Genomic DNA, 27,489 nt, shown 5'->3' on the forward strand with positions numbered 1-27,489 from the left:
TTTAAGAAATGTGTATGAGGCAACTGCTTTTGCGCTTCAGATATATATATATTTCAATCTAAACAATTATTCTCCCTCCCTTATCAGCCATTTTGATTGCAATCGATGTATCAAAGAAGAACAGGCCTGAATTTCTGCTTAGGAAAGATTTTTAAAACAGCTCACCAGGTGACTTTCTATTCAGGTTATATCCTTTATAATAAGCCACTCATATGCTACTATCATTGGATCAATAAGACCAGCAGGCATCCACTTTGATTATCTTCATACCAATGACCTATCCATACTATGAAGATGACATCCAATTCTTCATCCCGTACTCATCATCATGGTCTAACTCTCTTTCCACTGTATGCCTATACATCAAAACAATTAACACCTGGCTTTCGAATAACCGTCTTAAACTCAATACATCAGATACTGAAATCCTCCACCTATCCACTATTCTTCAATCTGCCTGCGGCCCCCCAACTCACCTCAACCTAGATGGTTTATCAATTCCTATAGGGGTAGATTTTTAAAGAAGCGCGCGTGGGGTACATTTGTGCATGCTACCCGGCGCACACAAACGTACACCCGATTTTATAACATGTGCGCACTGCCGCTCGCATGTTATAAAATCCTGGTTAACGCATGCAAGGGGGTGCACACTTGTGCACGCCGAGCCCTAGGGGAGCCCCGATGGCTTTCCCCGTTCCCTCCGAGGCCGCTCTGAAAACAGAACGGCCTCGGAGGGAACTTTCCTTCCGCTCCCCCCCCCCCCCCACCTTCCCCTCCCGTCCCCTATCTAACCCACCCCCAGCTCTACCTAAATCCCCCCCCCCCACCTTTGTTGCTTCTGGCAGGTGTAACTTGCGCGCGCCGGCCGGCTGCCAGCGCGCCATCCTCCAGCATAGCCTCTGTGCCGAAGGCCTCGGTCCCGCCCCCGGACCGCCCCCAGACCGGTGCCACACCCATGGTCCCGTCCCCTCCCTGCCCCTTTTTCAAAGCCCCGAGACATACGCTCGTCCCGGGGCTTGAGTGCACCACCGAGCCTATGCAAAATAGGCTCAGCGCGCGCAGGAGGGTTTTTAAAGGGTTACGCGCGTAACCCTTTGAAAATCTACCCTATAGTGTCCAAAGCATGAAATCTAGGAGTTATACTAGATTCCATCTTATCTATGTCTTATCACATCTCTAAAATAGTGAAAAACACCTTTTTCAAACTTCACATGCTAAAATGTCTGTTCTTTATTTTTTTCCATACAACTGTCACACAATATTACAATCCCTAATTTTCAGCTGACTTGATTATTGCAATGCGCTTCTAATTGGGTTACATAACAATGTCCTCCACCCCCTACAGTTAATCCAGAACTCCACAGCCCGCATTCTAACCAGTGTCTGATTGTGGACTTTAATGATTGCTTCATTATTTTGGGGACTTTATACTGTGGTCTGTTGGATGTCTGTGATCTCCGGGGGGGGGGGGGGGGGGAGGGAGAAGGATAGCTGGGGGTTTGGGCTGTTTACTTTTATCCTGTTAATTGTAAGCTTAGAAGAAGTTGCTTGCTACTATATGTTCTCTTTTTTGAAATTCTCAATTAAAGTTTCACCATAGAAAAAGATGTCTTGGTTGCGATTGTGTGGTATCTTGTCAATCTTGGTCTTCTCAAAATAGAATATTACCTCAATTGTGGAACAGATTCTGAAGTCATTTCTGTTTCTGTTATTGTATCCTCAGATGAAGAAGAAGAAGAAGCAAAAGGTCACTTTCTTGTTTGAGTGCTATGAACCATTCTTATCCATATATGAATACGCATACCTTTTCAAGTAATCAGATTCATCATGTCAAAGCTTACTGATCTTAATCTTCTTGAGTTGTTATATAAAAGAATCTATCTGCTTCTGAAAAGCCACAATTTATGCATCAACAATTTCTGTGGTCAAGGATTCTTGAAGAATAAGCAATTTATTTTGTCAGTTTGTTGGTGGTCAATAATGAACCAATCCACAAAAGCCAAACAGAAAATGGTGGCAGGCCAAACCAACAAGGTAGGAAAAATAGAAAGTTTGGTACAAACGTGACTTGTCCAGTTTATATTATTCAGACATTTATTACATTTTCACAGTCATAGATAACGAAACTAGAGGCACTATAAAGAATCCAAGTTGACAATCTCCCACCACAGACTGTGACAGTTAAATATAACTTATGCTGTGAAGTGTTTAAGCTAAGATTTTGGATATAACTTATGCTATGAAATGTTTAAGATATGATTCTGATCCCTCCCAATGCAGTTTCTCGAAACACAGCCTGTGTCAGGGGACCGTCAACTTGGATTCTTTATAGTGCCTCTAATTTTTTTTATCTTTGGCTATGAAAAAGTAATAAATGTCTGAATAATATAAAATTTTGGACCCAAAAAGCAAATCGGAAGCCGATCAATAATGCTGGAAGAAGAACAAACGATAGTGATCGGTGTGTTAAAGAATCCCTTGACAAACTGATCACGATCGTTTGTTCTGCTTCCTAATATAAAATTTTGGACAAGTCAAGTTTGTACACATTTTTGCTACCTTTTTGGTCAATAATTAACAACATAAGATCAAGTGAACATTCATTTAGAATAGCATTCCAAAAGTCCACAAATAAAGGATATTCTGAATATAAATGTGGTTGTTTAATAACCCTCAAACCCCTTGGGATGTGCTTTGCACGACAATATTCTGTCAACATTACCGCATGCAATTCTGTGTACATTAATCATGTGTGGATGCATGTAATATCTGTCCAATCAACAATATTGTTTGTGGTTTCAGTGGTGTCTTCAAATAGATATGTGCTTGACATCAAAGTTGATACTTCTTGCTAGTTAAAACTAAATACATTGTCCCATCCGTGATTAGCCATAATTTTTAGTGATAGGGGTATACTACCGTCCACCTGGTCAAGATGGTGAGACGGACAGTGAAATGCTAAGAGAAATTAGGGAAGCTAACCAAATTGGTAGTACAGTAATAATGAGAGACTTCAATTACCCCAATATTGACTGGGTAAATGTATCATCGGGACACGCTAGAGAGATAACGTTCCTGGATGGAATAAATGATAGCTTTATGGAGCAATTGGTTCAGGAACCGACGAGAGAGGGAGCAATTTTAGATCTAATTCTCAGTGGAGCATAGGACTTGGTGAAAGAGTAAATGGTGGTGGGGCCGCTTGGCAACAGTGATCATAATATGATCAAATTTGATTTAATGACTGGAAGAGGAACAGTGTGCAAATCCAAGGCTCTCGTGCTAAAATTTCAAAAGGGAAACTTTGATAAAATGAGAAAAATTGTTAGAAAAAAACTGAAAGGAGCAGCTACAAAAGTAAAAAATGTCCAAGAGGTGTGGTCATTGTTAAAAAATACCATTCTAGAAGCACAGTCTAGATGTATTCCACACATTAAGAAAGGTGGAAAGAAGGCAAAACAATTACCGGCATGGTTAACAGGGGAGGTGAAAGAAGCTATTTTAGCCAAAGGATCTTCATTCAAAAACTGGAAGAAGGATCCAACAGAAGAAAATAGGATAAAGCATAAATGTTGGCAAGTTAAATGTAAGACATTGATAAGACAGGCTAAGAGAGAATTTGAAAAGAAGTTGGCTGTAGAGGCAAAAACTCACAGTAAAAACTTTTTTAAATATATCCGAAGCAGAAAGCCTGTGAGGGAGTCAGTTGGACCGTTAGATGATCGAGGGGTTAAAGGGGCACTTAGAGAAGATAAGGCCATCGCAGAAAGATTAAATGATTTCTTTGCTTCGGTGTTTACTAAAGAGGATGTTGGGGAGGTACCCGTAATGGAAAAGGTTTTCATGGGTAATGATTCAGATGGATTGAATCAAATCACGGTGAACCTAGAAGATGTGGTAGGCCTGATTGACAAACTGAAGAGTAGTAAATCACCTGGACCGGATGGTGTACACCCCAGAGTTCTGAAGGAATTAAAAAATGAAATTTCAGACCTATTAGTAAAAATTTGTAACCTATCATTAAAATCATCCATTGTACCTGAAGACTGCAGGATAGCAAATGTAACTCCAATATTTAAAAAGGGCTCCAGGGGCGATCCGGGAAACTACAGACCGGTTAGCCTGACTTCAGTGCCAGGATAAATAGTGGAAAGTGTTCTAAACATCAAAATCACAGAACATATAGAAAGACATGGTTTAATGGAACAAAGTCAGCATGGCTTTACCCAGGGCAAGTCTTGCCTCACAAATCTGCTTCACTTTTTTGAAGGAGTTAATAAACACGTGGATAAAGGTGAACCGGTAGATGTAGTATACTTGGATTTTCAGAAGGCGTTTGACAAAGTTCCTCATGAGAGGCTTCTAGGAAAAGTAAAAAGTCATGGGATAGGTGGCGATGTCCTTTCGTGGATTGCAAACTGGCTAAAAGACAGGAAACAGAGAGTAGGATTAAATGGACAATTTTCTCAGTGGAAGAGAGTGGACAGTGGAGTGCCTCAGGGATCTGTATTGGGACCCTTACTTTTCAATATATTTATAAATGATCTGGAAAGAAATACGACGAGTGAGATAATCAAATTTGCAGATGACACAAAATTGTTCAGAGTAGTTAAATCTCAAGCAGATTGTGATATATTGCAGGAAGACCTTGTGAGACTGGAAAATTGGGCATCCAAATGGCAGATGAAATTTAATGTGGATAAGTGCAAGGTGATGCATATAGGGAAAAATAACCCATGCTATAATTACACAATGTTGGGTTCCATATTAGGTGCTACAACCCAAGAAAGAGATCTAGGCGTCATAGTGGATAACACATTGAAATCATCGGTTCAGTGTGCTGCGGCAGTCAAAAAAGCAAACAGAATGTTGGGAATTATTAGAAAGGGAATGGTGAATAAAACGGAAAATGTCATAATGCCTCTGTATCGCTCCATGGTGAGACCGCACCTTGAATACTGTGTACAATTCTGGTCGTCGCATCTCAAAAAAGATATAATTGCGATGGAGGAGGTACAGAGAAGGGCTACCAAAATGATAAGGGGAATGGAACAGCTCCCCTATGAGGAAAGGCTAAAGAGGTTAGGACTTTTCAGCTTGGAGAAGAGACGGCTGAGGGGGAATATGATAGAGATGTTTAAAATTATGAGAGGTCTAGAACGGGTAGATGTGAATCGGTTATTTACTCTTTCGGATAATAGAAAGACTAGGGGGCACTCCATGAAGTTAGTATGGGGCACATTTAAAACTAATTGGAGAAAGTTCTTTTTTACTCAATGCACAATTAAACTCTGGAATTTGTTGCCAGAGGATGTGGTTAGTGCAGTTAGTATAGCGGTGTTTAAAAAAGGATTGGATAAGTTCTTGGAGGAGAAGTCCATTACCTGCTATTAAGTTCACTTAGGGGCGGATTTTAAAAGGGCGGCTTCGCGCGTATCTTATAAAATCCAGCGAACAAAAGTACACGTTCGCGTATTTTTTAAAAATCTGCCCCCTTAGAGAATAGCCACTGCCATTAGCAATGGTAACATGGAATAGACTTACGGGCGGATTTTCAAGCCCTGCTCGCGTAAATCCGCCCGGATTTACGCGAGCAGGGTCTTGGGCGCCAGCGCACCTATTTTCCATAGGCTGCCGGCGCGTGCAGAACCCCGGGACGCGCGTAGGTCCCGGGGTTTTCGGAAGGGGGCGTGTCGGGGGCGTGGGCCGAATGACGCGGCATTTTGGGGGCGGGGCGCAGCGTTTTGGGGGCGGGCCCGGGGGCGTGGTTTCGGGCCGGGGCGTTCCGGGGGCGTGGCCGCGCCCTCCGGAACCGCCCCTGGGTCTGGTCTCGGCGCGCCAGCAGCCCGCTGGCACGCGTGGATTTACGTCTCCCTCCGGGAGGCGTAAATCCATGGATAAAGGTAGAGGGGCGTTTTAGATAGGGCCGGGGGGATGGGTTAGGTAGAGGAAGGGAGGGGAAGGTGAGGGGAGGGCGAAAGAGCGTTCCCTCCGAGGCCGCTCCGATTTCGGAGCGGCCTCGGAGGGAACAGAGGCAGGCTGCGCGGCTCGGCGCGCGCCGGCTGCCCAAAATCGGCAGCCTTGCGCGCGCCGATCCAGGATTTTAGAAGATACGCGCGTATCTTATAAAATCCAGCGTACTTTTGTTTGCGCCTGCTGCGCAAACAAAAGTACGCGATCGCGCAGTTTTTAAAAATCTACCCCTTAGTTTTTGGGTACTTGCCAGGTTCTTATGGCCTGGATTGGCCACTGTTGGAAACAAGATGCTGGGCTTGATGGACCCTTGGTCTGACCCAGTATGGCATTTTCTTATGTTCTTTTGTTCTTAATATAATATACAAATAAAAAATGTACTTCGGTCTCACTTTTGTGCTCCACCAAAACAATTTTAACATCTTATCATTCAGCAATGTTACATATTACAAGCCTTAGACATGAGCCATGTTTTCAGTTTTTCCTAAACTGCTTCAAATCCAATAAGTCTCTCAAATCTTGGGATAACCCCTGAAAATGAGTGATTTTGCAATCATAGATGGCAAAATTAATGCAAGTATCATTTGTTTTGCTGCAATCTTTTTTGAAATAGTAAAATTTATGTGATTGATGACCATTTGTTATACAGAAATTTTGAAGCATTAGTTGATTTATGAAATTTGTTTTTATTGTAGCTGAACAGTCTTTGGTGAGAAGGTAATTTCAACTATGTTATTACAGAAATGCCAGACCTCATACCTGTAACCCCAGGACTAATTTTACCCATTCATTTGAAATGAATGCACATCCCTACAGCCATTGATGTTGCTAAAAGCCACGCTGTTGAAGTATTTCTGATTAAAGATGTTATTATTGCAGTTTTTTTATATTTTCTATTTGATTATTCTGTTATATATCCTTAATAAAATGTACTGGTCTATGTTAGACAGCAATAAAGAAACTCAGATAGCAGGTTGTGCAATAGATTCTCTCATGGGGGGAGGCCGTTATGACCCCTCTTATAATTCTTTGTAATATTGGGGGTTCTCTTCTATCTAGATGTTTAATACCAATTAAACTATATCAGGAAATTAAACCAGTGGTTGGGATATATTTTATAGGACTCAAATAGTGAAAAGAGTGAGGAAGATAATAGAGCACATTTTGGTGCAGTTAACACACATACCTATTAAAAAGGAAGTTAAACTAGCTTTTAGAGATATAACATTTTTAATAATAAATGGTCAATCTGAAACAGAAGTGGAAATTTCACATGATGTTATTATGGATTATCATTTGGATATTGTCAGGATTACAGATTCCTGATGTGATTACCAATCTGTCCAGAAGGATTTTCATTTGTGATTATAGACAAGAAAAAGAATGGAATAGTGCTAATATATAATTCTCAGCTAAAATAATCATGTTTTTGGTTATGTCAAGTAAAAATGTGGAATATCTTTTAGCAACCTTCAGACACAAGAATGGATATTTTTTTTTATATTGAGCACTTACAGCTATGGCTGCTTCTCTGCTGGAATTAGTGGATTTGATTACTGAAATAATAGTAAAGTGGCCTAATTTGTTTATATCAGGTCATTTTAATCTGCCTCAGGCCAGAAATACTTCTGCATGCTCATTTCTTGGGGATTTAAGATTATTAGATCTGAATTAAATGATAACATGCATACATATATTGCAGGTAAAACTTTAGATTTAATTTTTGTTCACCAACAGTTGATAGGACTGTGGATTAGTAATGTTGGTGTAATTCCAGTCCCATGGTCAGATCACCATTTGGTTCAATATTTAGCCATTCTCCTTTGATCCCTAGTAATTAGATTATTACTGAAAAACTTGTGCAGAGGACAAAAGATCTGAATCCCAAGCAATTTTTAGAGATCTTGGATTTGAGTTCAGCTGCCCTGCCAAATATGAATGTAGATTTCTTGGCCAATTTTTGGTATGAGGCTCGGAAAGGCATTGTGTGATGCTGTCAAGGAAGTGGACTCTTATAGCTGCGGTGTGGCTGATGCCACTTAGTGAGCAAACTCACTAGTCCTATGCTGGCAGCTGGTGGAAAAGCCTGAGGTGGGACCAGCTAGAGCTTCACCTATATCAGCTACCTCCCCCACAGGTTGCACCCTTGGGTTCTGGCTGCTGGCAGGACTTAGGTGGTTCCCAGGGCTAAGTTGAGTGAGAGTCCGAACTGAGCAAGGTTGTGGCAGGCAGCAGACAGCAGAACGTGAAACAGGTCAGAGGTCGAGCAGGCAGTGGAAAGTCAGGGACCAGGCCAGAGTCAGGATCCAGGTAGTCAGTCCAACACAAATAGACAGACAAGACAGACAAGGCCAACATGACAAGCAAGGAAGGGAAGCAAGCAGAGCCAAGAACAAGGGCAGACAGGCAAGAAACCAGACAAGTAACAGAGCACAGGGAAAGGACAACACATGGAAACAAAGCAGGAACACAGAAGAAGGCCCAAGGCAAGAACACAACAAGGATAGCAACATGCACTGGAACGCAAAGGCACCAGGAGACTGGTTGCTGAAGCACTGGCTGGTTGCATGAGACTTCCTTATATATTTCTTTAACATTTAATATTGCCTTTAACTTATTTTTGATCTGTACTTAATCTCATCATGCAGTCTCTGTTAAGTTATTAAGTTTTTCTATGCAGTTCCTGTTAATTCATGAATTTCTGTGTAAAGCCTGTTGCTTTTTATTAGTTTTCACGTGTTTTTTGTAAAGCCCATTGCTGCATTATGTGTTATTGTAAACCGAGGTGATGTTCTAAATGTGCCTCGGTATATAAAAATCCTTAAATAAATAAATAAATAAATAAATAAATAAATAAATATTCCAGGAGGATATGACATCATCAGCCAGCACTACAGGAAGTCCCAGCTATGGAACCTATAAAGGCAGTTCAGAGTTGGAGGAAGTTCTATCCCAGGTCCTTCGAACAGCATGCTGCTGGAGCCTATGCCAGAGTTGCTTTGGATCAGAAGTGAGGGGCTTAACACATTGGCAGGACTGCTCCATTAATACCTTTGAGGGTAAACAAGAAAAATTCTGCTCACTGATAAACTGCATCCTTAAGGGAGTTGAAATGTAAAGGTAGGCAGTTACAATGCCTTTGGCATAAACATAATGGTAGTGACCAAACATTGAACTGGCAACATCATATGAAATATTATAGACTAACATTTAGCACAAAGCATTTGGCAATTCAAAGTATGATGGATTCTTCTGCAAATAATTGAAAAAAGCTATTTGCAATTAAAAAATGATCCTCTATTCTGGGTGATAGAGAGAAGATATTCCCCACAATGGCACTTTATATCAAATTTTGATTTAAAAAAATAAATAAATAAAATAATTCATTATAATTTGTCAGGACTTGAGGAAGATGAAATAGACTGGCAATCAGGTGGCACTCTGAAGATTAAGGATATCCAAGACGGCTGTGAGATGCCTATTGGCAAAAAGCCTGAGGTAATGGGGCTTACAAAAAGAAAAAGAATGGGGGGAGTTTGAGATAAGGATCTATAGTGATACAAAAGGAAATTTACATTAAATTCCTTAACCTGAGAATATTCTTGTTCATATTGACCCTCCAAATATTCTTGAGAGGGTAGGAAGGATTTCTCTTATAGGGATCGTTGCTGTGATAGGGGAGGAGTAATGATTTTCCTGAGTGCTTTTCTCAGGGCCGGTGCAAGGATATTAGGCACCCTAGGCAAACCTACCTTGTACCCACCCCTGTCCCTTCCCAGTCCAGGCCCTGGCTCTGGTCCCAACCTCATTCACTCAGACAGGCCCCCTCTCTTACACACACTTAGGTTCCTTGTCTCATTCACACACGCACCCTTACACAGGCGCCCTCCCTCTCTCTCACTAACACCATTGATCTCATACACACACAAAGTCTCTCACTCACACACACACACACAAACAGAGGCGCCGCTCATGGCCCCACATGGCTGCTCTAATGGCTGGCGCCCTAGGCGACTGCCTAGTTCACCTATTGGGATACGCCAGCCCTGACTTTTCTCTCTAACATACCTCATGCTGCCCTGGAACCAACACCACTAGATGTAGATGAGATGTGGATTAAGTTTAAGCTGTTAAATGAAGTAGATTTGTTGGACATTATAAAATCACTTAGGTCCACTGCATGTGGTTTAGCTCCCTGTCCTTCCTCACTGATGAAAATTATATGCCCTGAAGTGATCAGCCAACTGGTACAGACAGTTAATTCATCTTTATATCTCAGTGCTTCCCTAGTTTATTCAAGAAAGTTTTGACATATCCCACTTTGAAAAATATAGGATTAGATCTATAATCAAGGTTTGTTATAGGTTAGTTTAGAATTTGCCTTTTTTGAGGCAAATTGACTGAAAAGGTAGTGTGTCTTCAATTGCTAGACTATCTGGAAGAATCGGCCTTGTTAGATCATCATCAATCTAGATTTAGGTCTTGCATAGTACTGAAACTCTCCTGTTATCCTTGTTGGATGATCTTCTGTATTTGGAATAAGATAAGTCGTGGCACATATGCAGTTTTTTTTCTTGATCTGTCAACAACCTTTGATACAATCAACCACAAGATATTCATTGGCCATTTAAAGAAAGCAGAGAGGCAAGTTTTGTACTGAAATGGTTTGTCTTTTCTATTTGATCGACAATATCAGGTTGTGCTGGCCCAGTGTCCTTCTCATTTAAGTTATTTTTTTATTTTTATCTGTGCATTTTGCTCATTCCTTTTCATTGGTAGCTCAAGGTAAGTTACACTCATGTACAGTAAGTATTTTCCCTGTTCCCATAGCTTGTACTTGTACTAAGCTTGTACTTGAGGCAAAAGAAGGTGATGTGACTTGTCCAAGGAATCTGAACCCTGCTTCTCATCCTGCAGCTTTAACCACAGAGATCAATTTTATCTCCCTGTTTAATATTCAATATGTATATGGCCCCATTATATGCTCTTATCAAAGGTGCAAGTTTTAACATTCACTGTTAATGCCAATGACTTGCAAACTTTCATTTCAGCTGTTAGTGGACTTGAGGAATTGTCTGCTCTTAATAAGCTAAAACTCAATGCTATAAAATCAGATGCTTTGAGCAGGGAAAAGAGGTCTTCATCCTGAGTGTCAATAGATGAAGCTGTGGGGTCTGGTGAAGTCTATTTGGATTCATTGTTAATTTTTCATGGTCACATTTCTATGATTGTAAAATGTTGCTTTTTGTGTTTACACGTAATTAGGCAGCTATAACCCTACCTATCTGACTTCAGTAGTACATACATTGGTAAACTTGAAGTTTGATTATTGGAATTCTTTATATTTTGGCTTGCCTTAGAAGCTGCATAGACTGCAGCTGATACAAAATACAGCAGCCAGAATACCTTGATCAGGTATCCCCTTACTCTGAGGAATCTTCACTAGCTTGTGGCATGAGGGAAGTTCAAAATTTTGACATTGATTTATAGGCTTTTGTTGAAAGAGAGACCCTCTTATGATAAAGTACTGGCCTACCTGTTCATTGCACTTCTCACAAGATAACCAATTAGCTCTCACTGTAACCATTTTCTTCAAGGAGTGAGACCTCAAGAATGGTGAGCAGGACAAAGCAAGAGAATTTCAGAACCAAGCATCTCTGATTCCTGAATAGAGAAGGCATTGTCTTCTGCCTGTAGCAGCCATCTTCTCCTTAGGTTAAGCCCTCAGGTGCTGATGGCCGCCAGGCTTTTGGCTGTACAAAGCCAGTATAAGGGGTGCATCACCCAAGACAGTTGAACATAGCCTCAAAGAGAACCCAGCAGAACACAGTCTTCAACAATGGTAACTTTGGAAGGATGACCAAACCACAACCAGAGCCTGAAAAGAGAGAGTCCAACAAAGTGCCTAGATCCATGGAGAAGCAAGGCCACCATTAGAAGCACAAGGTGCACACTGGAGTAGTATAGGATCAAGTTCTGTTAAGGAATCCAGGCAAGGCCTCTAAATAAATACATGAGACAGGAGGAAGTGAGAGTCTTAGAGCAGATAGGAGTTAACAAAACAGAGATGCTTGGTTCTGAAATTCTCTTGCCTTGTCCTTGTGAGACTGGAAAATTGGGCATCAAAATGGCAGATGAATTTAATGTGGATAAGTGCAAGGTGATGCATATAGGGAAAAATAACCCATGCTATAGTTACACAATGTTAGGTTCCATATTAGGTGCTACAACCCAAGAAAGAGATCTAGGTGTCATAGAGGATAACACATTGAAATCGTCGGTTCAGTGTGCTGCGGAGGTCAAAAAAGCAAACAGAATGTTGGGAATTATTAGAAAGGAAATGGTGAATAAAACGGAAAATGTCATAATGCCTCTGTATCGCTCTATGGTGAGACCGCACCTTGAATACTGTGTACAATTCTGGTCGCCGCATCTCAAAAAAGATATAATTGTGATGGAGAAGGTACAGAGAAGGGCTACCAAAATGATAAAGTTAAATGGAACAACTCCCCTATGAGGAGAGACTAAAGAGGTTAGGACTTTTCAGCTTGGAGAAGAGACGGCTGAGGGGGGGGGGGGGATATGATAGAGGTGTTTAAAATCATGAGATGTCTAGAATGGGTAGATGTGAATCGGTTATTTACTCTTTTGGATAATAGAAAGACTAGGGGGCACTCCATGAAGTTAGCATGTGGCACATTTAAAACTAATTGGAGAAAGTTCTTTTTTACTCAACGCACAATTAAACTCTGGAATTTGTTGCCAGAGAATGTGGTTAGTGCAGTTAGTATAGCTGTGTTTAAAAAAGGATTGGATAAATTCTTGGAGAAGTCCATTACCTGCTATTTATTAAGTTGACTTAGAAAATTGCCACTGCTATTACTAGCAACGGTAACATGGAATAGACTTAGTTTTTGGGTACTTGCCAGGTTCTTATGGCCTGGATTGGCCACTGTTGGAAACAGGATGCTGGGCTTGATGGACCCTTGGTCTGACCCAGTATGGCATGTTCTTATACTGACACTGCTGTTGGGAGATGGAAGTTCCCTCCATCATGAGGTCTTCTTGGGACCTAATCCACTTGCAGACTGGCAGCGGAACCTCACATTCTTCTCTGAAACACTATCTGATGATCTCAAGATGGCCAACAAGTGAAGGTGATGGCAAAAGCCAGAAAGACGCTTGGATGCATAGGGAGAAGAATGGTCATATAAGCAATATAATCATGTTCTGTAACCTCTCTGATATAGCACACCTCCTTTCCCCTCCCCCAGACCTGTTGGGACGGGCAGTGCTATAGAAAATGTGATGGTTCGCCACTCCCAGGAAGATCCACAGCTGCTTCGGACCACCAATGCTTCTTTTCTTGGCAGATCTCCTCTGTAAACTCAGCAACAATTAACTCCTCCGACCCTGACGTGGGCCACTGGTACCTTTACAGGGCTTGCACAAGTGCTCTAAAGTCCCCTGCAGCAGGTTCATACCAGCACTCAGCAAAATAAATGCAAAACACAGTTTGTATCACCAAACAGTCCTTTTTATAACTCCAACTGGAACACCACAATAAGTTCCCAACTTGCAGTTCACAGGGGAAATACCTCTGCCTGGCTTCCTCAGTCAGCAGAACACCGTCCTCCCAGGCAGTAGCACAACTCTCCCCAACTTCCCTCTGTTGTGCTGCAGGACATGGTCTTCCCAGTCCTTAAACACAAAACCACCATCTGACCATGGCTTAAATAAAAATAGTCAAAAACTCCAGAATAATCCTTCACTTACTCTGTCTCCATGTCGGTGTCCTGAGCTTCTTCGCAGAGTCCTCCAACTCCATGGCCTCCTCCTCGTTTGAAGAGCTGAGCTTTTCTTCCAGCACCCCCTTGTCCGTAATCATTGGGCAGGTGAGGGTTCCGTTCCCTGTTGCCCTGCTCAGCTGTGTAATCAAGCTCCTCCTGTCCCCATTGGTTCAGCTGCGGTTCCAAGAATCTGGGAAGTGTAGTTTTTGTTCGACTCACAGGCAGCTTCTGCTGTCTGAGCATATCTTCCTCCGGTGTCCAAGATTAACACCCTTCCTCGCAGACCTGAAAGCCCTCCTCCTGAAATTCTGGGTTCATTTTAGCCCACACCTGCTTATTTATGGCCATACTACCGCAAAGAGCCCCAGGCTAAAGGCGAAGGACCGCCTTATCAACTTCCTCATTGCCACTGCTAAACAAGTTATTCATCAGACCAGGATAACGGCAGTGGACGGCGGAACCCAGGGAGCTTGCGGGCTCATATTTTGCGGTATTGTGAGGGCCAGACTTCACGCGGAATTTAACCACGCTGTAACAACAGATAGAATCCGTGAGTTTGTATGTACGTGGGCGATTAATGATGGACTATGTACAGTAACCCCTGGACTTCAGCCTTCCCTGGCACTCCAGCTATAGGCAATTTGGATTTTCTTTTGGGGCAGTGGCGCATGCGCTCTCGGGAGCGCGTGCACGGGAAGTGTGAGGCGCTCCCGCCCTACTTCTAGTCACGAGCCTTGGGGTCCCATGTGGGCAACTGGGAGTAACCCCAAAGCCCCCCTGCCTGGGTTACGGCACCCACCCCCCTCCTATCCCCTCTTCCCGGGCCTTGCAGTCGGCCGCTCCCTCTTGTAGGTGGTCCCTGGAGTGTAACACCTAGGCAGTGGTGACTTCCTTGTCCCTTCCCACCCCTCACGCTCAAGGCTCGAGAGACACGGCACTTTGACAGCTAGTCATAGAAACACCTATGACTTTGGTTTCAGTCCCTTTTTGCGCTCCTGCGGGATGCAGGGGACGCACTGGCTGGTTTATTTAGTTTTGTCGGGAGGAGGCTATCAGCCTTCCTCCCGAATATCGTTTGGTATTGGGCTGAAATAGGAGCTTCTGCTGTCTGGCTCTACTCCGGGCCCTCCCGGAAGTGATTCAGGCCAGGTTTTCCTCCCTTAAGACAGCCTGTAATTCATCACGACAATTACCTCTATTGCCTCCTATATCTATGTAATCCAAATAGCTCAGAAAAAACCACAGGGTTTTTCACAGAATCAGCCCTTTATTTGTCAGACATTTCAGGTTTAGCAGTCAGAATAAAACAGCTAATACATATCTCTACATTCTTGCTATTCAACATCGGTTTATACCGAGTAAAGCTCTGCATCATCAGTAAACTTAACATCGAGGGTCTCTGCAGTGGGAATTGGTGCCTGCAGAATAGCATTGCTGCAGGCCTTGGATTTCCAACCAGAGGTATAAGAAAGATTTGCGGATGTGCCGTGGTGTGGCAGGAAGGCCTTGGCCTGAGCCATGTCTAGCAGGGCTCCTATGAAGTCCAATTAAAGTGATGGGCTGAGATGGGACTTGATAATGAACCCTAGTGACTCTAACACCTGGTCAAGCATATGGACCTGATGGCCCTTGATTGAGATGTGCACTTGACCAGCCAATTCTCCAGATAAGGGAAAACATGCACCCCTAAGCCTGAGGAGGTATGCTGCCACCATGGCCAAGCATTTTCTGAAGACCCGTGGAGCTTACTTTAGCCCGAAAGGCAACACCCGATACTGGAAGTGCTGTTTTCCCACCTTTCCCACTCCCTCCCTTCCCTTCCACTTCCCCTGACGCCCTATCTATTTCGTAACCAAGTCAAATTGTATATATTGTATATAGGTTATATGCTACAAATTTATATTCACATTTATTTGTATTCAACTGTTACAAAGTTTTTTATTTCAATTGTTTAATTAATTGTTATCTTGTTACAATGTAAAATAGGGCAGATCTCGCCCTATTCAACCTGTTACCTGGAAACCGATGTGATATCTCGATCGAATGTCAGTATACAAAAGAAATAAATAAATAAGAATCAGAGATACTTTTGGTGACTGGGGAAGATCTTAATATGAGTGTATATGTCCTTCAGATCGAGGGAGCACAGCCAGTCCCCTTTTTGTAAAAGGGGGACCAAGGTGCCTGATGTGTTCTCTGTGAGGAGTTAGCAATCTGTAGTATTTAGGAGAGTTGTGGGTGGATCCTTGGATCAGTGACAGATGACCACGCCCCTGGGGAAGACCCCGAGAGGGACCACCGGTCAGGCTCAGAGTATGGAGACAGACACACACTAGTTATTTTATTAGACAGTATACTGAACCACCAAAGGTGACAGTAGTGAGCTGGAATGCCCGGCTGGGCTGTAGTCCCTCAGAAGCTGGAACAGCAATCCCTGGAGGCTGAGCTGTAGAGAAACTGAAATATAGTGAGTAGGCAGGGTAAGCAGAGTTCATGTACCGAACCTGATGGTAAGACTCACACAATGTCTCATAGAAGTCCAGGAGCTGGAATGTATAGGCCCTCGAGGAGCGAGTACCTGGTTCCAGGGAAAGCTCCGAGAAAGCGATGGTAACTCACAGATGTAGTAGGCAGTGCTGACTTCCAGGCAGAAGTGAATTCGAAGAAGTCCAGGAACAAGGGCCCTCGAGGAGCAAGTACCAGTTCCAGACTGCAATCTACAAAGTAAGAGAGAAAGCGAGGCCCCCGAGGAGCGGGTACCCCTGGTTAATCTGAGGAGGCAGAGTAGTTTAGATAGAACGAATCCAAATCCGTTGTCATTCCTTATCCTTGCTAACTCGATGTGTTAGAAAATTCTAAGACCTTAAATATCCGTCGCGGGTGACATCATCTTTGGGGAACGCCCCCTGAGGTTCGCGCCATCGCCGGTATTTCAGTCGGGGCCGCGCCGCACGCGCGCACTCCTAGGCCTGCAGGAAACATGGCGGTTAGCAGCGTGGAGCCGGTCCGGAGATGCCGGAGGACCTCAGCAGAGGAATGCTGCGGCAGCCAATCTTCCCGCGGGCGAAGAGGGAGGCGCCAAAGAGGTGAGGAGGGCGGAGAGAGGGCGTCGGGAACCGACAGACACAACAGTGCCCAGGGAAACCATCTTGAACTTTTCTTTTTTGACAAATCTGTTCTTGGCCCTTAGGTCTAGGATGGGGCGGAGTCCTCCTGTTTTCTTTGGAATTAGGACACATCTGGCGTAAAATCCCCACCCTCTTTGCCCTGGTGGAATGGGCTCGACCGCTCCTGATGCTCTACCGGCCTCCAAATACAGGCTCAGAGGCCAATTTGGTGGGGAACTCAACAGGTTCAATCGGTACCCTTGATGAACGATGGAAAGAACCCACTGGTCTGAGGTTACACTGTGCCACTCGTTCGCAAAGAACCACAGCCTGCCCCTGACCGGCGGGTCCATCATCCTGGGTACGGTAGACTGGACTACACTCCCTACGAACCAGTCAAAACTCCATCCCGGGAGTTGACTGAGGCTCCGGCTGAGCCTTGGGTCTCTCTGCTGCCACGGACGGCTGCAGGAGCCCTGATGCTATTGACAGGAGCAAGGGGGCAGAGGATAGTACTTCCTTTGGCAGAAGAAAGACTTCTTTTTACCCGATATCGCTGACCTCTTAGCAGAGGAGGAAGGGTCCAGATTGCTGGTGGAGAGTTGGAGGGTTTCATAGTGGTCCCAGAGCTGGGCCACCGCATCCCTCACCCAATCTCCAAAGAGATTCTTCCCAGTACATGGCATATCTGCGAGTCTTTCCTGTACCTCTGATTGGAGATCCAAGGCCCACAGCCATGCCATTCTGCAGGCACTGATTCCCACTGCAGAGACACTCGATGCTATTTCGAAAATATCGTAGGTCGCTTGGACCTCATATTTTCCGCACTCCGGGCCCTTATGCACTAGCGACATGAGGGTGTCCTGCTGCTGATGAGGCAACTGCTCAGCCATCTCCTGCACCTGCTTCCAGATGTCCCGCAAGTACTGGTTTATATAGAGCTGGTAGGAAGCCATGCAGGGAATGAGCATGGCCCCCTGAAAAACCTTCCTCCCAAGAGTGTCCATCACTCTGTGATTCTTCCCCAGGGGCGCCGAGGAATGGGTCAGAGAACGCTTGGCTCTCTTGAGAGCAGATTCAAATACCATTGATTGGTGGAGAAGCTGTTACTTATCGAATCTGGAAGCCTTCTGGATGAGGTAAACACTGTCCGCCTCTTGTTTACGGGAGGCACTGTGAGGGGGTGTTCCCACATCCTCAGAAATAACTCCTTAAGGACGTCGTGCACCAGGACTGCCATGATCTCCTTAGGAGGCTCCACGAACTGGAGGATTTCAAGCACTTTGTGCCTGGCAGCCTCCTCCATCAGCAACTGAAATGGGATGGCTTCCGCTATCGCCCACCAAAACCTGAGGTCAGGTCTTCAGGCGGAGGCTTCCTTCGCTCCTCTAGAGAAAAGGGGTCTGAGGGGAGACCCTCAGAGTCACCAGAGAGGACCCATTGGCATCATCCCCCCAGGGGTCATGGAGCCCTCATCCTCAGTGAAGGCAACAGAGGATGGGGCCCTGGGCACTCAGCCTTCGTCCAGAGTTGCAGGCACTGGTGGAACTGGATAGAAGCCTGCAGGCCTCAATATTTTAGCCAGCCTCGATGGAGCTTCCTCGAAGGAGGAGCCAGCCACAACCACCATATTGGCAGGGAGAGACTGTGGTGCCCCGCCAGGCAACTATGCATGCAAGGAACTGATGCCAGCTGGGTGGGTAACGCGCCAATGAGCTCATGGATTTTCTCCAACAGTGGCTCCAGAAAGTACGGTGCCAGCTCCAGTCTCTTCAGTGCCACTGGACTCATGTCCTGCAATATCCACTCGACCACCAGTTGGACTCAGTGCTCAAGCTCCTCCTCAAAGAATGCCAATGCCAACACCGACTGGGAGGAAGGAGGGGTGGCCAGATTCTCTTCAGAACCAAGAGGAGGATTGATGCCTGGCACCAGGACTGATGAAGACAATCGCGTACCCCCAGCACCGATGGAGGACTGGCACTCCTCACTGCGGGATGCTCTGGGTGCATCACAGCATGAGCTGGCACATTCCTGTGCCTAGCATCGTGCATCGATGCAGACCAATGTCGATGCTTCTTCGGCTTCCCTCAGTGCTTGGCACAGTCTTTCCCTGGTGCCGAGGCCAAAGACAATGAACCAGACAGCCTCAGCCTGGAGGAGCCCGATGATGGCCTATCTCCAGCGCCTCTATCTGCTGATGGAACCGAAGGTCTCGCCGATGTCGATGGCTCGGTGTCCATCGATGCGGCTCCATGGTCCATCAGTGCTGATGGTTAAGTCTTTTTCGACCTGAAGAGCCACTCCATCTTGTTGAGACAAAGACGATGTGTCCTCTGCCTGGGCTCAAGGCATTACTTCCGGCAGAGGACACATTCATCATAGGGGTCCATGATGGACAAGGTCCTTGGGTACCAAGGGCATCACTTAAACCCAGATGTGGCCATGACAGGACGAAATAAAAGGGAAGACGGGCCTTGATGGCCGGAGGGCACCGAAGCACCACCACCGTGGAGAATCGACTGTGAAAGGAAACCTACCAGGAAGCGTCAAAAACCCTGACTAGGAATACTACGGGTGAGCACCAAGAGGGATCTGGCGTTGAACCCCACGAAGAAAAAACGTGAAAAGCACAAGAAAAATGAAAGCTTTCCAAAGAGGCTAAAAAAGCCAAAGTGAGCTCACTCACACTGCAATGCTGCAGCTCTGCGGAAAAAGAGAGACTGGAGAGGGACCCCGCATGTTCGCGTGTTATAGAATATGCTGGGCATGCTCAGTGTGCCAAGTCAAAGTTCTAGAAACTTTGACATGTTTTCCGTGTCAGAGTGCCATCTGATGATGTCACCCATGTGTGAGCCCTACCATCCTGCTTGTCCTCGGAGAACTCCTGAAGCAGCCCAATGGATCAAGAAGTAAACACAAACACAGATTCCATCTAACATGTATTCCAGTGTAACTCCTCTATTAGGCTAATAGATCAGGGAGTAAAAAGGTGCAAAACTAGGTACTATTATTATTCTGCTTTTTGAATATTATGTTACACTTACAGACCACCTTCCTGGAACTAGGGTTCAACACAAAACAGTTTACAACAAACCAGAGAGTACAACCATCAAATACATGAGAATAATCATAATCAGATACTTCAATGCACTGGCAGACCTCCAAACTTGGTGGTCTATGGACATTTTTTAATTACAAAAAAACCCCTAAAATAATATTGAAATCCTGCATTAACCTACTTATTTTAAAGGGGTTCAGCAAAAGTAAAACCAGCTTCACTTAGGGGGTAATTTTCAAAAGGATTTACACGTGTAAATGTAACTACTACTGTAGCAATTTTCAAAAGCTATTTACCTGCGTGGGTAAATAGCATATTTTAGGGGCCTTCATTTTTTGTTTTATTGTTCTTTATTTTTCAAGGGAATTTATTGTGGTTTATTATGGTAAGAACAAAAAACAGGAGAAAATCAGTTGAAAATAAATGACTCATTTTTCCAGGTAAATATCAGGGTTTAATTTGGTGGACAGAAACCAGAATAATAAAACAACATTATCATTCTCCCACCCACCCACTCAGCAGCATCCCCATCTCTATCCACATCCCCTGCCCCTCTCTCTCTTCTCCCACCCTACCAAGAATCACCCTCTCTGCCCATTTCCCCTCCACACACACTGTAACAGCATTCATCTTTAACTGTGGTGGCTCCAGACTTCTTCTTGTGCCCTCGGCAGCATGCTTACTGAGGCTCCCTCGCTCTGCAACATTCCACTTCTGCTTTTATGCAGGACCAGGGAGCCTGCCGGAAAGTGCTTCTGGTAGGCAGGGCCTGCTTAAAATGCATTCACAAATAAATCGGTGCAAACAGAACCCAAAAGTAAAAGAATTAGTATCTCATAAATCAATGACCATCTCACTTCTACTCAAAGAATGAAAATGAAAAGAGTGGATACCTACTGAAATTGTATCTTATCTCAAATTGTGTCATTCATATAGCACTGGGACCACTTTATCAAGGTTCTTTTTTCAAGCCCAGACTCTAGTGTTCATACAGTTATAATCTCATCAGTCAAATAGTGATTAGACTGAATCACCAATTCAAACTGTGAGTTCCATAATGTGCAGGATTTAGTCCATAAATGAAATCATTTTGTGCATGAGAGATTATATACCACCCGACAGTGCAACATTTCGGAGGAAAATTCCTTCTTCAGTGGTGATCAGTTGCTCAAAGCTCCAACACACAGATCCTGGTCCTCAAAAATACGCAAAAATCATTTTAAAAAACAGCAGCAGCAGCAGCACCAACTCTCCAAAAACATTTCTTATACCATTTCTGAGGCACAATTATATTCGAAAAGACAAAGAACTCACTGAAATCCTCACGTTAGGGCATTTCTACTGCATATGGTCGCCTTTGTGCTCACCAATATCTTCTCAGCGTACTGGCTGTTTGTGAATTACTGGAGCCATTTTAAACTGGAAACCCTGCGAGAATGGAGCTGTCAATCAATCACCAGAAGATTGATTTAAATATTCATTAAAAGATGGTCTCTTTGTATGAATTGTGTGTATCATAATACTATTCTATGCATGAATAACTAATGCATCTTTGAATGAACGGATAAAAAACACTCAAAATAAAGTTCCTAGTATGAACTTCATATTATAGTCCATATTCATAAGATCTTATGCCAATCAATATTCTCACTTAACCCGAATGGTTAAGTGTATTTAATTTGTAAATTTAGAAATTTTCTCACAAATTTAATCTGTATATATGATCTCCCCCTTGAGGTATTGGGGGAATATGTTCCAAAATTATCCAATTGAGATCTCGAAAGGAATGACCCTTTGAAATACAAAGAGAAACTATCGCATGTTGAAATCCGACTCCAATGTTCTATGAGGCGTTTCCTGATTTTACGTAATGTCCTTCCAACATACAGCTTCTGACAGGGACAAATCAGACTATAAATCACGTGACTAGTGTCAAAATCAGTATTATGTCTGTATCTAATTATATAACCAGTGTTCGGTTATCGCCATTTTGTGCCCGATATTGTTAATTTGTAAAAATTACAGTTACAGCACGGATGAGCAACCATCCTTGTGATTCTTCTGTTGTAGCTACCTGAATGATTCGTTGTCTTATATTTGGTCCTCTAAAATATGCAAACATTGGTGGATCTGAAAAATATCATGCATGCTTAAAACATGCCAATTGTGTTGAATGAACTTCTTAATTTTATCTGTTAAATGTGTATATTTCAAGACACACACTAGTTCTTCCGCTAAAGGTTTGGCATTATATTGGAGAAGTTGACTCCGGTCAGAGAAATGTGCACTGGAGTATGCTTTTTAATGATTTTTCTAGGATATCCTTTTACATGTAATCTTTCTGATAACTCCAAAGATTGGCGATAAAACTCTGCATCTTCTGAGCATATCCTTCGTAATCGAAAAAACTGGCCTACAGCAAACCACTCTTAAAAGGACATAAATGATGGCTTTCAAACCTCAATAAATTGTTTCTATCGGTGGCTTTACAAAATAAAGTGATCTGTACTACAGTGTTAGTTTTTTTCACCAAGATGTCGAGAAACGCTAATTGAGCATTACCATTCGTGAGGGTAAACTTTAAATTATTGTCAACCCGATTAAGCCAGGAGTGGAAAACTTTAAGATCTTCCGCTGTATATGTCCACACAAAAAAAATGTCATTTTCATACTACAACCACAACGACCGTGTTGAAAAACTTCTGAAGTGTAGACGACTGATTCTTCAAATCTAGTAATAAATAGATTTGCAACATCAGGAGCCAGTGGTGAACCCATGGCAACACCATGGATCTGATGAAAAAAATCTTTTCCAAACATTAAAAAATTATTACAGAGGGCAAGTTCGGCCAACTCAACTAAAAAACTGGATGGAATGCAGTGTGGTCTTTCCCTGTGTAATAAAACTTCTGTGACAATTTCCAACATAGTTTGCTGGGGAACATTTGAGTACAATGATTCCACATGCAAACTTACAAAAAATGACTTCATCGGTAATTTACCTAATGTCGCTAATTTCCTGCATATATGTGAAGTATCCTGAATATATAACGCTGCTTTCTATACGTATGGCTGTAAAAATAAATCAACAAAATGGGCCAAAGGTTTTAAAATAGACCCATTTGCAGAAACAATTGGTCTACAAGGAGGTCTAATTAAAGACTTGTGTATTTTTGGCGCCCCATAGATAACTGGAACACCTGGTGTCTGTACTTGTAAAAATGCCAGTTCTTTAGGTGTGAGAAAGCCAGTGCGTTGAGCTAATATCAAAAGTGTCTGTATTTTATTCTGCAAGTCCACTATGGGATCACTGATGACCTTATTGTAGAACCGATCATTCTATAACTGCATTCACAGCACCAGATAGCGCTTGGTGGGTGAAGAGGCAGGACTTGAAAATGGCATGGGCGGAACTGGAGGATGAGTGCTTATACTGATGGAGGGTGAGACTTGAAATGTAGCATGCGCTTTGAACCACACTGACTTACAGCAGTGTCTGGAGGCCTGTACAAGTGAATGTCACCTTTAAAAAAAATTCAGGAATTTATGGGTGAAAATTGGTTTAAACTGAAAACAAAGCACCCTCAATATTTTATAGCAATTTTCCAAAGCCCACTTCTACAGGTAATGTGCGTTTATACGTGTAAAACACATTTTTAAGCGTGTAAATGCTTTTGAAAATCAAGTACTAACCAGTGCCGTAGCACGAAGTGATTCAGTCTCTTATCAGGCGAACTTCAGTGTCTCTATTTGAGATGGTAAGGGGAGCAAGCTTCAATATTCTGAACTCACAGAGCTACAATACGCATGACCGGGCTTTCCGTTCCCATGACAACCGCAGGCCAACAGCCCATCAGTTAGAAAGAGGTGTTCATTACTTAACGGTCAGCGGCAGACCCACTATTCTTACAGCTTCTTCTGCCAGCACCTCGGATTTATGTTCCACCGAACTCCGTTAGCTGCTCCACCCCGCTTTGCAGTGCGCTCATGAACTCCCATAACACTGTATGGTCATAAAATGAGTAATAATACAATCCATAATAAAGCTGATTAACTATTTCTTACTCCCCTCACGTTATTTTAGCTGAGCCTACCGTTTCAAAACACAAATCCTATATGCTCTCCACAGTCAGGAAAGGTTGCAGTGCTCTTGTGATAGCTGCAAGAAGCATGCGCAATATTAGTCACAGCGGAAACGGAAGTAACGGTGGGGGATTCCTTCAGATTCGCGCTTGGTGGCGGCTTGGGATGTTTCCGTGTTAGTGTGCATGACCTGAAATCTTCTGTGGCGTCCGTGGGAGCTGAACATAGAAGCAAGAAAGGAGGGGCTACGTGGTTAAAAAAAAAAAAAAAAGCCTATAAACGTAAAAAGCTGCCCAGTTTCGCGGAAAAAAAAAATCACTCACTTGTCAATATTGGAACTGACATATGTGTTAAAAATAAAACGCTAGAAAGCTGCAATTCCCATCATGCTAGTTGCGGCTCCTCGCCTTTCCTAGCCGCCTTCAGCATGGCCGTGTTTGCGGATTTGAACATTCCTAACGTGCCCGATGTAAAGAGGCTGCGGAGCATCCTAGAGACGGCCGCTCACCGTGAGTACAGTGCGGGCAATAGACAGGGATACCTAGCGGTTCCGCATCTCTTACTCTTCCCCCCCATCTGTGTCCGTATGTTTTTATTTTGGGAGGGGGATCTTTCTGGTGTTCAATTGCTCCTTTTACCCTACGCCGTCAATATATCTTCCTTATTCCTTCCTCTGCCCCCACCCTTTACTCGCTCTTAGCGGTGGGGTATTTGGTTAAGATTTATGTGAGAGTTTCTGAGGTACTACTATGAAAGAAAACCGTACGCCTGGGATAATTCTATGCAAAACAAATTCTGTGCTCAGTATCTTAAAATTTTGTATATGCTTGCCAACAGAATGGATAGAGGCCTGAGAGGTCCGCAGGTGGAGAACATCTTGGTTTTTTTCTCTTTTTAATTTTATAATTATGTATGTTTTTATTGTTTGAACCGCTTAGACCTAATACCCATTGTATAGGCGGTATACAAATAGTTTTTAATACATAACATACGTTCTATCTTTGAGTAATAATTTGAAATGTCATGTATAAACTTATTACTTTAAGTTGCAGAATAGTGGCTCTTGCCTTTCTGTCCCCATATTAATTGAACAGCACTGTGAAGGACAGGAGGGAAAAAAGTTGGAGAAGAGAGCACATATAGCAGAGCAGAGAAGAGCTGTTCTGCTCCTGCCCCTTTTCTTCTGGCCTGGCAATGTTGCTGATTGCCAGTCTGCCAGCAAAAGAAAGGGAAGGGTTGGAACAGAATTTCCCCCCCTGTCTGCAGTAAGCACAACTGGAGGATAAGAGGGGAAGGTGCAAGGACAGGACAGAGAAGAGTCCAGTCAGCTCCCAGTTCCAGCCCTCCCCATCCTTTCCATCCTCTGCCTCACATTTTGCCTGGAACAGAGGGCTCTTCTGTGCAGAGGGGAGGAGCTGCCAAGGGCACTGCTCTGGTCCCAGTAGATTACTGTACTCGGCTAACAGCAAAGGGGAGGAGAGAGTCACTTGGAGCTCCAGTCAGGCCACAATTATTTGTGGCAAGGGAATGGGAGTTGGGGAACAAAGGTGTAAATGTAGGTGGTATATGATTTTTTTTTTTTTAGGGGGGGGGGGCGGCAGTGCAAGAAATGATGAATGTTGGGGGAAGAGAGGGTGTGAATGCTTGGAAGAGAAGTGGTGCATGAAAGGCTGAATACTTGAGGGAGGGGGCAATACAAGAGGTGGTGAATGTTTCTTGGGGGAGTGACATGAAAAGGAGTGAATGTTGAGAAGGGAGACAAATGTTTGGAAAAAGTGAGGAGGTGGTGAATATTGTCTTCTTTCCTGGCTCCCTGAAGTCAGCAAAGGAAATTTGGCTGACCTTTATTTATCCCCAAGGTCTATGCTATCATGTAAGGTGTGGGCGACCAAGGCTAAGGTGATGGAAATAGAGGGAATGAGAGTGCCAGGATAGTGGGGAGTACATGAGGGTCATGTGGAAAGGAGGGAGTTGCGTGTAAGAACATAAGAACATACCATACTAGGGCAGACCATCAAGTCCAGCATCCTGTTTCCAACAGTGGCCAATCCAGGCCATAAGAACCTGGCAAGTACCCAAAAACTAACTCTATTCCATGTTACCATTGCTAGTAATAGCAGTGGCTATTTTCTAAGTCAATTTAATTAATAGGTAATGGACTTCTCCAAGAACTTATCCAATCCTTTTTTAAACACAGCTAAACTAACTGCACTAACCACATCCTCTGGCAACAAATTCCAGAGTTTAATTGTGCATCGAGTGAAAAAGAACTTTCTCTGATTAGTTTTAAATGTGCCACATGCTAACTTCATGGAGTGCCCCCCTAGTCTTTCTATTATCTGAAAGACTAAATAACCGATTCACATCTACCCGTTCTAGACCTCTCATGATTTTAAACATCTCTATCATATCCCCCCTCAGCCGTCTCTTCTCCAAGCTGAAAAGTCCTAACGTTTGTGCATTATCCTATTTTCTTCTGTTGGATCCTTCTTCCAATTTTTGAATGAAGATCTTTTGGCTAAAATAGCTTCTTTCACCTCCCCTTTTAACCATTCCGGTAATCATTTTACCTTCTTTCCACCTTTTTTAATGTGTGGAATACATCTGGACTGTGCTTCTAGGATGGTATTTTTTAACAATGTCCATGCCTCTTGTACACTTTTTACCTTTGTAGCTGCTCCTTTCAGTTTTTTTCTAACAATTTTTCTCATTTTCTCAAAGTTTCCCTTTTGAAAGTTTAGCACGAGAGCCGTGGATTTGCTTACTGTCCCCCTTCCAGTCAGTAATTCAAATTTGATCATATTATGATCACTATTGCCAAGCGGCCTCACCACCGTTACCTCTCTTACCAAATCCTGTGCTCCACTAAGAATTAGATCTAAAATGTCTCCCTCTCTTGTCTGTTCCTGAACCAATTGCTCCATAAAAATGTCATTTATTCCATTCAGGAACTTTATATCTCTAGCGTGTCCCGATGATACATTTACCCAGTCAATATTGGGTTAATTGAAGTCTCCCATTATTACCGCACTATCAATTTGGTTAGCTTCCCTAATTTCTTTTAGCATTTCACTGTCAGTCTCACCATCTTGACTAGGTGGATGGTAGTATACTCCTGTCACTATAATCCTCCCCGACCCACAAGGGATTTCTACCCATAAAGATTCAATTGTGCATTTAGTTTCATGCAGGATGTTTATCCTGTTGGGAGTGGGGGAGTGGGTGGCATATGAGAGAACCAGCAGAGGAGGGTGTGTGTGAAAGAAAGCCAGAGATGGTAATGGGTGTGTATGTGTTTGAAAGAACCAGAAATGGTGTCAGGATGAGAGTGGGGCAAAGGTGGTGATTGGGCTGTGTGTGTGAGAGAGCCAGAGATAGTGATGGGGAGGATGCATGCCAGAGAGCCACAGGTGGTGAAGAGGGAAGGAATAGTGACAGCCAAGGTGTTGGGGATGGAGGAGTTGAAGAAGAATCT

General features: G+C 43.5%; 1 protein-coding gene across 4 annotated transcripts in view; it reads left to right on the plus strand.

Annotated features, from left to right (window-relative positions):
* The first annotated feature begins 24,080 nt into the window (after positions 1–24,080).
* Positions 24,081–27,489, plus strand: part of RPP30 (ribonuclease P/MRP subunit p30) — a 93,036-nt gene continuing 89,627 nt past the window's right edge. For 2 of the 4 annotated variants that reach the window (XM_029609852.1, XM_029609851.1), the window contains exon 1: positions 24,081–24,523. In XM_029609852.1, coding sequence (XP_029465712.1) covers positions 24,442–24,523 — 82 coding nt within the window. In that variant the 5' untranslated portion in view covers positions 24,081–24,441. The remainder of the gene's footprint in view (positions 24,524–27,489) is intronic. The other 2 variants (XM_029609849.1, XM_029609850.1) reach the window with 2 other exon arrangements.

The sequence above is a fragment of the Rhinatrema bivittatum genome, chromosome 7 (genome assembly GCF_901001135.1).
Source record: "Rhinatrema bivittatum chromosome 7, aRhiBiv1.1, whole genome shotgun sequence".
Taxonomy (NCBI): Eukaryota; Metazoa; Chordata; class Amphibia; order Gymnophiona; family Rhinatrematidae; genus Rhinatrema; species Rhinatrema bivittatum.